The 12,950-nt window shown below is 43.8% G+C and overlaps 1 protein-coding gene across 1 annotated transcript in view; it reads left to right on the forward strand.

The window, feature by feature from the left end:
• Positions 1-12,666, forward strand: part of LOC143974374 (complexin-4-like) — a 98,351-nt gene extending 85,685 nt beyond the window's left edge. The window contains exon 3 of the mRNA XM_077475665.1: positions 10,497-12,666. Within this exon, the coding sequence (XP_077331791.1) occupies positions 10,497-10,715 (219 nt within the window). The 3' untranslated portion in view covers positions 10,716-12,666. The remainder of the gene's footprint in view (positions 1-10,496) is intronic.
• The last annotated feature ends 284 nt before the right edge of the window (positions 12,667-12,950 follow it).

Below are 12,950 nucleotides of genomic sequence, written 5' to 3' on the forward strand. Positions count from 1 at the left end.
CCAAGCCAGGATCTGTCCAGCAGACCAGTCAACGTGTGGAGAATGGAGCCGTAACCAAGGAAGACCTAATATGATAGGAGATGAAGCCTTAGGTAAGACAAGGAAGGATATCCACTCCTGGTGGAGTTTCCCTACTGACATCTTAACAGGAATAGTCTGGAAGCGGACTCTTGACGGAGACGTAAAAGAGCGCTAGCCGCTGAGGAGACACGACCCGGTTCCTCGAAGATATTTCGAAAAAGTTTCAAGAAATCAGACAGGCTAGAAACCACTGGATCATTCAGTTCCCACAGAGGGGCAGCCCAAGCTAACGCCTCGCCGGACAGGAGGGATATGATATATGCGACTTTTGCCCGATCGGACAGGAAGTTTTGGGGCTGAAGCTCAAAATGAATTGTGCACTGGCTAAGGAACCCCCTGCAAGCCTTGGAGTCCCCAGAGAAACGGACCGGAGCTGGTAGTTGTAATGAATGTATGGCTGCGACTGATGCGATAGGTGCAGCAGCAGATAGCGGTTGTGGTTGTTGAACTGGGGGTCCTAATGAGGCCTGAGCCTGTTCAAAACGGGATGCCAAATCCTGAAGGAATTGCATCATCTGATGCGATTCTTGGGTCTCAAGTCTGCGAACTAAGCCCTGCAACGGATCGACTGCAGGAAGCGGCACGTCAGCCGGGTCCATGGCTGATCAAACTGTCAGGTCACCTTGAGGCAAGGTGACAGGTGCACACCATAGGGATCAGGAGTGCACCACAAGGTTGTGGACCCTATGGCTGACTGCTGCAGACGGGGGACAGATCCCACTGGGGTTAGAGCGTAAGATTCCCTGGGGCGTGGAGTCTAAGAGCCAGCAGGTGTTCACCAGTGCCTCTAGTGGTGAGGATGGACTTGGCTGCAACTGGCTCCAGGTCGCGACCCCCAGGGTCCCCCAGCTCACACCCACAGTAGGCAACAGGAGGATAGGGATGGTGAGGGACAAAGCCAAGGTCGGGGCCACAAGCAGACAAGAATAGTCGGGGACACGCCAAAAGGTCAGGATCACAGGCAAACAGGGATAGTCAAGACACGCCAAGGTCGGTAACAGAAAACAGTAGACGTGCACACGGCAGGTAACAGGAAGCTAAACACACAAAGGAATACACAATGGTTGATCAGCCCTGATGGCCTGCAGTGCACAGGTTAATATAGGGCTCCCTGATAGGGCCTGGGGTGGAGCCATGCTTAGAGGAGAACTTATAAAAACCACCAGGTGGAAGTGGCTGGCCTCTTAGTCTGAACACATGAGAGGAGGTAAGCAAACACAGGAAGATCACTGCATAACCATGACTTGGTGCTATAAAAAATGCACCGATTACTGTATAAATGTGACTGGCAGGGAAGGGGTTAACACTAGGGGGCACTGTAGGGGTTAAATGTGTGTCCTAAGCAAATTTGAAAGGAAGTTGGGACTTTAAAGTTAAGCGGCTGAAGTGTGGAGGTCGAGGTAAAAAAAGAATTGAATTGAATTCATAACAATGTACAAAGTAAATTCATATATATATACATACATGTACAATTATTTGGCACAAAATATGTTTATGATGACATCAAGGTATATGTAAAAACGCATCAATCAAGAAGCATATGTAAACAGTAGATAGTATGTAGAGCAGCAGCATGGCCTAAAAGTGCCTCAGGGCGACATATCCGGCACCTATGTCTATAATCACATAATATAAACATAAATGTACTGAATTAATATTGGTGACAACGTCAGGACATAATAGATATCACTGTAGCATCCAATGTAGCTCGACGCGTTTCGTGGATGTATCTCCACTCATGATGCGACAGATTCCTGTAAAATGTACAGATATAGTAAACCACACTCTATATAGAGGGGAATAGATACAATACATAAGGTGCTTAAAAAGAAATTAGCCAAGCATATCTACCAACCCTGGCAGCGAGCGCAGCAAACAGCAACTGGCCCATGGTGAGTCGGAGGCACAAATCACCCCCCGGGAGCTGAGGCGGCATATTTAGGCAGAAACGGTTGTAGTGAAAAAATGCCTGGGTGTGAAGATGAACTCCGTGTACTGACAGTGCTGGTATATGGGTCAACAAATAGACGTATCTAAAAACGGATGTATAAATGAGCATTAGGTGAACATGTAATTAAGAAGTATTAATAAGCTTAGAGGTAGTGCATAAGTATATATGGTAAATATAATGGGTCTACAAAAGTATAATAATAATGGGAAGTTTTGTGTGGAAATAAAAATGTCTGAAAACAAAATATTTAAAAAGGTATTAAATAAATATAGGTATGAACTTAAAAGTGATGTGTAAACGTATATGGTGGTTGTAGTGTGCCTGCAAAAATATGATAAGGATGGGAAGTGTGGTGAAAGTGTGGGATGTGTAGTAAATAAACCTGAGTGAACAGAGTGCTGGATAATGTCATAGGAATGTGGAAACATAAAGCAAGTGAATAGTAGTGTAAAAGATTGCTGTGAGCCATGCAACACCCAGTGAAAAATCAACTGGTGTGCAGGAATCCCAGGAGGAGACCGGCTGTGTAAACAGCCATCTCGGACTGGGAGAGGCTAAATACACGCCGCCAAAACCACGTGCGTGAGCCGAGAGTGGGGGGGAGGGGCGCCGACACTAGAGCTGATGGAACCGCCCAGTGATTGGCGCCGGCCGCTACCCCCATTATGGCCACGCAGATAGTGCTCACAGCGTCAGCGTGATGATGCCGAAAATGGCGTGATGCACATGACGCGTGGACCGTGGCGCCGATGCACGAAGGGGCAACCAAATGTGTGTCCTAGGGAGCGAATATAACTGTGGGGGGAGGGGACTGATGAGGGGAGGAGACCGATCATGTTCTTCTGTACAAGAAACATCCGATCAGTTCTCCTCTCCCCTGACAGGACATGACAGGACGTGGATCTCTGTGTTTACACACACAGATCCACATCCCGGCTCTGTCGCGGGTGTCTGGCGGACATTGCGGCCGCCAGGCATGCGCACCCTGCGCGAGAGTCCCCAGAGATGCGGCGCTCTCCACAATGCTGGGAAGCAGAGGACGTCATATGATGCCCACCCGGAGGAAGGAACAGTTCCTGCCGCCATCATTTTACAATACGGCATTAGGCAACTGGTTAAACAATAAGTTGGGATGCTTTTCATCATTACCCTTGCTAAAATTTACTAAACAAAAAAATATAAATAAATGAAGATACTCCTCAATTCTTTGGTGTGGTTGAGCTACTTCTTGCAGTGGCTGGTGTGGTCTCATCCCTCAAGCTTCTTTACAATGACCCGCGGGACTTTGAAGCGGAGGTCCACCGGACTTTCCAAACGAGCGGACCTGCCCACACACAACTGGACTTTTCTGGTGGACTAGGTCCACTGGACTATGGCGGGTGTCCGGCGTACTTTTGAAATGAACGGGCTTGCCCACAAGTCCGTTCATTTTGAGCAAATGGAGGAAAGTCCGTTAATTTTGAACGCGGCTCCAGGTAGCAACATTGACACGTCGCTGGCCCAGTCACCTGGTATGAACCTAAAGGGGAAGCCCTACGCCGAAAAAAAACGGCGTGGGGGCCCCCCAAGGTCCATATAAGACCTGTATCCGAGCACGCAACCCGGCCGGTCAGGAAAGGGGGTGGGGACGAGCGAGCACCCCCCTCCTGAGCCGTAACAGGCCGCATGCCCTCAATATGGGGGGTGCTTTGGGGAAGGGGGGACCCTGCGTCATCAAAAAAGCCAAAAGTTACATAAAATGGTAGTTGCAACAAATGAACATTGAGCGACCACAAAATGGCAGATGAGAAAAGGGTCACACTAAAACACCAACACATGAAATGCAATTGTTGATCCTTCTAAATCAGACTTCTTCACTAGAATCTTTCTCCACAAAGGCTGACTATACATTTGAACATGCACACTTAACCATAGACACACAGTTTAGGAACAGTTCCACTGAAAAGTATGTAATCTCGCCGCACAATTGAGAATGCACACTTAGGAACACATGTTATCCAATGAAACAACAACGTCACATAAACCACAATATAACACAGCTCAAACATAACCTCTTTTCTCAAACAAAGTTCAATACTTATTCGCATCAGCTTTCAGAGAAAAAAACATTTCAGAAATACAAACAGCCATCCTACAAACCAAGACCATCCCACCCACAGTGAATGCTTGCATGGTCTTTTCATCTCAAAATAAAAAGAAACCCCCCCCCCCTTTCTATTGTCCACAGGGAGTAGCCCTTTCAACATACATATTCTATTGTAACAACCATGGAACCGCCATCCTGGCTGTCCCTCCCCCGTGCATGGCCACAAACATGCAGTTACTTACAAACTGCTCAGCCACCCACACATTGCAGGTTGCAACTAATGCCAGATCTATACTAACAAATTATACACAACATACAGTTTCCATTTCTCATTCAGTTACTTACACAACTTCAGTCTAGTCAGTTAAACACCATACATAACTCATACACTTACACACACACACACACTCACACACATACACACACATACGATCAAACTTTCAGCATTATTTCAAAAGACATAAAATCTGTTCTTTTTGCAAAGCAGAACCTACCTAAACACATATTGCAAAGGAGTTCTGTTCATCCGTACCGTGGCCCGCCAATCTGTCAGCGAAATTTGGCTGTACGCAGAGCACACAGCCAAATATCCTGTCTCTAATAACAAAAGAAGGTGGTGTCTTCACAGACAGCCAATCAGACATTTGTATTCTTTCAAAAAAAACAATCACATTCATGTATACATTCAAATAGACTAGCAGTGACGTGTGCAAACGATCAGGTGCAGAGCCATGCTTTCTGTGAACACTAAATAGAAAGATGGCTCTGCACAAAACCGCGTGCAAACCGACTAAATGCTTTCAATGATACGAACCATACAAAACCATGGCACAGTCGGCCATAATTTTCATATAGTTATGCCAAAGTTCCCATGTACGCAGACATGTTTGCTCGGAGTCATTAATGCAGTTGCCAAGAAGTGGCCAGTCTCTTGGTGAGGCATAAACAAACATCCATAAAAGAGCAACCATATCTGCAGTGTCCACAGCAAGGTTTTCACAGCCAATGGTCTTCCGCCAACGTCTGTATGTGTGAATACGCTCATATGAGCGCATTACAGCAAAACCGACACTGGTGGACATCTGACAACATACATTTATAAGAATTTCCACAACACTGAGTTCAGACATTTTCAGTGGTAATCAAAGGGTTAAAGACACAGACACAATGTAAGTGAAAAAATTGAGTTGTGTTTACTGAATGTTCCAAAAATAAAGTTGCACTAAAATAGTAAATAAATAAAGAAAAAAACAGCAAACACGCTGCCAGCAAAAAATCCACACAGTGCACTACTAATGTCAGAATTCCAAAGAAAATCTTCCATCTTATGCATTGGCCGCTTACCAGTTCTTTATGACCTCTTATTATGGAAGGTCTAACTCGCTTGCCGCTATTATAATCAGCCAAGGCCTTTTTCTTTCTTCCAGAGGAACCAGGTTGAAGATCACCCGCCACTCAAGGGAGCACCCAATCAAATTAGGACCCCCAAAAAAAAGATAAGGCTTCCATAGTGTGAAATCTTTCGACATTAAGTTTAATGTGAAAAATAGGTGCACTTACAAAAGTACTTAAAAACATGCATAAATAAGCCGGCCAGCTCAAATGTAGCAGCCCATCCTTCCAGGACCTGAGAAAACGTGGTGACATAAGCACGTCGCTCCTCCCTACCTGTTTCGACACGTGACGTCTTCCTATGCCCCAGGATGACGTCATCTTGTGAAGAAATCTTTCAAGCATAAGGTCTAGCTAAGGTCTAGCTATAAGTCCCAGCATGCCTATGTAAGCTGACAGAACAACAGCTGGAGTGCCAACATTTGCCTACCCCTAATCTAAAGGATAGGGTCCTCTCTTCCCTCCAGATCCATGCTTCAAAGGCTTTTCAGTCATCTGTTCCTGATATTTGTAAGGCTGCCACATAAGCTTTACCAGGTGGATTTTCAGGCCTCATCCAATGACAGTTTTGGGTGTAAGGTGCTGCAAGTTGCCCTGTTCTGTCTGTTACATCAGTATGTTGGCATTGTTTACTGTGCTGCCCAGAGCCCCCTTCAGCCCCACCCTCAACCCCACCCCTGGCCCTGTAGCTGGCTCTTCCCTCAACCCCACCTCGAAAAAATAATTGCATGTAACAATCGGACAGGCTGATTGCATCCAAGTCGGTCTATCACTTGGGTACAATCAGCCTATCAATAGATGGTTTGAATCTTAGCCTTTCCCTGCTAAACCAGGCAAGATTCTAATCATCCATGGCTAGTTTAACTGACTAGCTGACACTGACAACAGCAGTGACACTAATATAGTGATCAGCTAGGGGAGAGAAGTGCAGAGTATATGGCAGTGGGTAGTATGTGCAGGAGAAAGGTGTGGAGTATATGGTGGTGGATAGTATGTGAATGGTGTCAGTAGGGCAACGGTCAGTGTACATTTTTTTAATGTTTATTTTTTACAATTTTATTTTCCTTTACAAAGATTTTGTGCGGGCAGTGGATGGTGTCAGTAGAGCAGTGGGAAATGTCAGTAATTTTTTTATCTTTTTTTTTATTATTATTGTTTTTTACAATTTTATTAAAAAAATTTTTAAATAATTATTTTCACAGTGCTGCAGTTGGAGATGGTTCCTTGTAATGTCCTCCGCGAGATCTTGAAATTTTCCTTTTCTATCTCACTTCCATTTGTTTGGAACGAGTAGTGTACATGCCTCAAGTCCATATTTCCTAGTCAATCTTGGGAGCAAGCAAGATAGGGTGGGCTATGTCCCTACTAGGGATGAGCTTCGTGTTCGAGTCGAACGTACGTTCGACTCGAACATTGGCTGTTCGGCCGTTCGGCGAATTCCGAACGTTTGGGCCATTCGCGTCAAAATTCGAGTGGCGCGCGCGGACCACAATGCACTGCGGTGGCGCAGTGCATTGCTGGCTCATGATTGGCCAAGCATGCACTGTGACCCCGCATGCTTGGCCAATCGTAGCGCCAGCAGCGAGGAGAGCCATGATTGGCTAAAGGCATCCTGCCTGTGGCCAATCATAGCTCAGGCTGTGTAGTGCACGCCCCACACTATATAAGGCCGCCTTTGAGGCGGCCTCGTGTAGTGTGTTAGCATCTGAAGCAGTGGGTGTTCTGTGTACCTTCAACACAGTACACACCGATCGTTTTTGGCTGATTTCCTATCTTGCTGCTGTGTAGTGGTTGTTGTCTGTGCCCTGACCGCAGTATACACCACTATATTCACCTCACCTATATAGCTAGTGATCTAGCTTTAACCACTTAACAACTGCCCATTGCCGATTAACGGCTTCAGGGCGGTTGTTTAACTCTGAGAGGCCGTTAATTAACGGCCTCCCAGAATTCTGCTCTCGCGCGCCCCCTGGGGCGCGCACTCGAGAGCATCCGTGACCCGGCGCATCACGGATCACGGTAAACGGCCGCTCGTCGCGGCCGTTTACCACGTGATCGCTCTGTCAAATGACGGAGTGATCACTTGTAAACAAACCGGCGTCATGTTATGACGCCGGTTCCTCCCTCCCCTCTCTGTACCGATCGGTACAGCGGAGGGGAAAGAGATCGGTGTCAGCAGCGATGTGGGCTGCATCTGCAGTGCCCACATCGCTGCTCACCGAATTGAACCCCTCAATTCCCTGCCAATACTCTGCAATACCAGTGCATACTCTGCAGTACCCTGCCATTACTCTGCAGTACCCCGCCATTACTCTGCAGTACCCCGCCATTACTCTGCAGTGCAGTACCCTGCCATTACTCTGCAGTACCCCCCATTACTCTGCAGTAACCCCCATTACTCTGCAGTACCCTGCCATTACTCTGGAGTACCCCCCAATACTCTGCAGTACCCTGCTATTACTCTGTAGTACCCCGCCAATACCCCGCCAATACTCTGCAATACCCTGCCATAAATTGCCATACCCAGCCATACTCGGAGATACCCAGCCATACTCGGTGATACCCTGAAATATCCAGCCATAGACGCCCCCCACCCCTCACCGCCCTCCGGTGCTTCTACCAACTCGCCAGTACGATCAAAGCCAGAATCTTTTTTTTTTTTTATTTCAGGCTTCCCAGCCTAGAGGTGAGATGTGGGGTCATATTGACCCCCATATTTCACTGTAAAGAGGACCTGTCACCCCATATTCCTATTACAAGGGATGTTTACATTCCTTGTAATAGGAATAAAAGTGATCAAAAATATATTTTTGGGGAAAAAAATGTCAAACTAAAATAAATAAAGTAAAATGAACAATAAAAAAAAAACATTTTTTTTAAAGCTCCCATGTCCCCATGTGCTCGCATGCAGAAGCGAACGCATGCGTAAGCCCCGCCCACATATGAAAACGGTGTTCAAACCACACATGTGAGGTATCGCCGAGAACGTTAGAGCGAGAGCAATAATTCTAGTCCTAGACCTCCTCTGCAACTCAAAACATGTAACCAGTAAAAAAAAATTTAAGCGTCACCTATGGGGATTTTTTAAGTAGCGACGTTTGGCGCCATTCCACGGGCATGTGCAATTTTGAAGAGTGACATGTTTGATATCTATTTACTCAGCATAACTTCATCTTTCACTTTATGCAAACATTGGGCTAACTTTACTGTTTTTTTTGTTTGTTTTTTAAGCACAAAACTGTTTTTTCCCCCCAAAAAACGCGTTTGAAAAATTGCTGTGCAAATACCGTGTGAGATAAAAATTTGCAACGACCACCATTGTATTCTCCAGGGTCTTTTGGTATGCATATGCTGTGTGTGTGAAATAACCTGATAATATGACAATTTTGTGAAAAAAAAAAAAAAGGAAATAGGCCGTCAGTACTTCAGGTGTGATCAATTTTCAGATATTGGCACCATAGCTTGTGGACTCTATAACTTTCACAAAGACCAAATAATATCCACCAATTTGTACTTATTTTTACCAAAGATATGTAGTAGTATGAATTTTGGCCAAAATTTATGAAGAAAAAATTACTAATCTGCTAAATTTTATAACAGAAACAAAGAAAAATTCATTTTTTCGCAGAATTTTCGGTCTTTTTTCTTTTATAGCACAAAAAATAAAAAACTGAGAGGTGATTAAATACCACCAAAAGAAAGCTCTATTTGTGTGAAAAAAAGGACAAACATTTCCTATAGGTCCAGTGTTGCATGACTGAGTAATTGTCATTCAAAATGTGAGGGCACCGAAAGCTGAAAATTGGTCTGGTTATTAAGGGTGTTTAAGTGCCCAGTGGTCAAGTGGTTAATAATAGAGCTTGCAGTCAGTAGTGTTAGGAGATAGTGCGTGCTGTCTGCGTGCTCTGTACCCAGTACATACCGCTATAATATAGGGCAGGCCCCTACTTTCAAACATCCAACTTACAAACATCTCCTACTTGCAAACGCAAGGAGACAGCAGCAAGTGAGATGAAAAAAGATGGACGACAAAACAAATTATACAGGGGTGATAACCCTTCCCTATGTTCTCCAAAAAGCTTAAAAATAGTTTGTTTGACTGGAGCTACACTTTAAAAATGTACCGGTGGAAAATTACAAACAGATTCAACTTAACACAACAAACCTACACAGTCCCTGTCTTGTTTGCACCGCCTGTATACTGCTGTTCTGAGTATATAGGGCCTGGGGGCCACACGCATTTCCTTTTTTTAATATGGGTACGGGGTTCCCCTTAATATGCGTACAAGACCCAAATAGGCTGGTAATGGGCAGGGAGGGCTACCCATGCCATTTTTCTGAATGATTTTCAACCATATTGCAGGAACCAGATATAACATTAAAACCGCAAGCAGTTTTAAATGCTGTTATTTCCGTTTAATGTCATTTTGTGCAGGGACTGTTCCAAACACGGGAAACACGTGGCACTTCACAGGCATACTACAGACACCCCCCAGGCACCATATTTAAAGGAATATTTCACCTTTTTTTCACTTTAATCGTCATTAAAATCAGTGCTCCCGCCAAAACGGCAGTTTTTAAAACTTTTTTTTGCAGTGACCCATGTCCCCTGAGGCAGGAGGCAGGTCCCCAAACCCTTTTTAGGACACTATCTTGCATATTAGCCGTTAAAATTAGCACTTTCCATTTCGAACGTTCGAGTCCCATAGACTTCAATGGGGTTCTAACGTTCGTTTCGAACGCGGGGGTCGTTCGCAAGTTCTGGTGCGAACCGAACCGGGGGGTGTTCGGCTCATCCCTATTCCCTACTTACAGTGGGACCATGGAGAACAAAAGCAGCCACCTTTTAACAGGAAATTAGGTCATTAGAGCAATAGAAAGCAATTTGGCAAAGGCTGAGAGCAATAGAAGGCACTTTTGTGTTAAGAACCCACATCAAACACAATACCCTTTTTTCTCTTTTTTTTTTTTTTTTTTCATTTGCAGAGTGAAAAGGATGATGCCCAGTTACAGATGGCAGGGGGAGAGGTGGACCTTCCAGAAGATCTTGCTAAGATGGTACAGGAAGATGAAGAGGAGGAAGAAGAACAGGGCTTTTTACATTCCATGCTGCCTGACTTTGATATGGATGTGCTGAAGACACGGGCTCAAGGAACTATTACAGAAGTGAAAAGAGTAGCTGAGGAAAAATGTGAGATAATGTGACAAATTATGAGCATGGATAATCATTCTGAAATAAATAAAGCTGCAAATGCTCTTTAGCAATATTCAATTATGTGATTTATTATGCTACTATTTAGGCCAAGAGTATTGTTATTTATTATACCATATGTAATCTATCATTTCTACAGCAATAGTGTCTAACTTAATGGATTTCTTTAGTTTCTGGCAATTGCATGTAATGTCGCGTACACACGACTGGACTTTTCTCCAGCATGAACTCTGACGGACTTTTCAACTGACTTTTCGAAGGAGTTCCGCTGAAATGGACTTGCCTACACACGATCACATCAAAGTCCAATCGTTTAATGCAATGACGTACGACGGGACTAGAAAAAGGAAGTTCAATAGACAGTAGCCAATAGCTGCCCTTGCGTCATTCTTGGTCGCACCTGCATACAGACGAGCGTTTTTCTCGGAAAGATTTGAAACATGTTCTATTTCTAAAGTCCGTCAGATTTTTCGACAGAAAAGGTCCGAAGCCCACACACGATCGAATTGTCCGACAGATTTGCTGCCAAAGTCCGGTCGTGTGTACACGGCATTACAGTAAAACTGAACCGAATTCTCTAACCTTTTTCAAGGTACTGTAGTATGTTAATACTACCACATGAGGGAGTGTTTGATCTCTAGTCTAGAACACTCACTTATAGCTGGCTGCACACAGTGTATGCAGTTCAAGTGTCCCAAGAGTACCACCTTTGCAGGGCATACAAAGAAGAGATTGCATAATATGCCAACCAAATTAGCCCACTAAGTCCATTAGATCAATAATAATTATGTATTTGCATTACAGCGTAAATTTATTAAATTGTGGTGGGCTTAACTTGGGCCATGACTCATTTTATTATTATTATCATCATCATATTTATCATATTATGACCACGTTAAAGAAGTATTAATTCCAAAACCAAAAATATAATATATTGCAGTTTACCAGTCCTTCGATGTGGTGGGCTGCAATTGTTTCCTTTTTTTTCCCCTTTTATTTCACCAGATTATTCTGTCAGTAACACACTTCCCATCTTAGGTTGTCTGCATTCTCGATGAAATAGTAAAGTAGTAACCTTTATGCCCTGTACACACGGTCTGACTTTCCGACGGAAAATGTGCCATCGGATCGTGTTGTTGGAAAATCCGATCGTGTGTGGGCTCCATTGGACTTTTTCCGTCTGAATTTCCGGAGCTGGATCCAAAATTTTCCTACAACAAAATCTGATTGTTTAAATTCCGATCATGTGTAGACAATTCCGACGGACAAAGTGCAACACATGCTCACAATAAATTACGAGACGAAAGCTTTTGGCTACTGGCCCGTTTATAGTCCCATTGTAGACGTTCTACGTCAGAACGATCAGATTTTCCGACAACTTTGTGTGACCGTGTGTATGCAAAGCAAGTTTGGGCCAAAATCCGTTGGAGAAAATAGTACGGATTTTGTCATTGAAAAGTCCGACTGTGTGTACGGGACATTAGACAGCAACTTTGTCAGTCTGGGGAGAGGGCAGTGGTAGACTAGCAATTTAGATGGACTTTACTAACAAATTGAAGCTGAGCTCCAGATAATACTTTAGAAAGCAGTTACAGCAGTTTTTTTTTCCTTTTGGGATAAAGCTTTTACATAGATAAATAAATGGAAGTTGAAAAATAACAGACTTACAGGTAGGATCACCGGGTGAAAATAAAGGAAAAAAGTCTAAAAAGAAAAACAAATGTAGCCAGCACATCTTAGAATTGATGAGCTGAAGTTTAATGTATTTTAGTTTTTGGGTTTAATAGTGCTTTAATGCACATGTGAATGTACATGAGGCCAGTTGATGTAAATTATCCTATCAATGTGTTTGTTTTAAAATCGTGTTACTACGTGTGTTCTTTTTAAATTGTTACAATTTTTCTTCCAAATGAAAACCTTTAAAATAAAATCTATGTTTACATATCTGCTGCAAAATGTATCTATCCCAAAAAGACGTATGCTGAAATCCCAAAGAGCCATCTCTCATTCCAGTAAAACTGCAGTTTTTTTTTTTAGCATATGTGCAGCTTAAACAGGGGTCTCCCATTCAAATGTATTTTAGCCAGACTTTGTCTTAGTGAAAGCACTCAATCAGGGATAACTGTATCAGGAAAACATGGACCAGAGCACACACATATCAAACAATCAACTCTCTAAAGAGCTCATGGTCACATTTGCCCCTACAGCATAAAAGCCAAGTGTAAGTT

The sequence above is a fragment of the Lithobates pipiens genome, unplaced genomic scaffold, assembly GCF_037356315.1.
Source record: "Lithobates pipiens isolate NorthernLeopardFrog02 unplaced genomic scaffold, aLitPip1_a1.2 Scaffold_13, whole genome shotgun sequence".
Taxonomy (NCBI): domain Eukaryota; kingdom Metazoa; phylum Chordata; class Amphibia; order Anura; family Ranidae; genus Lithobates; species Lithobates pipiens.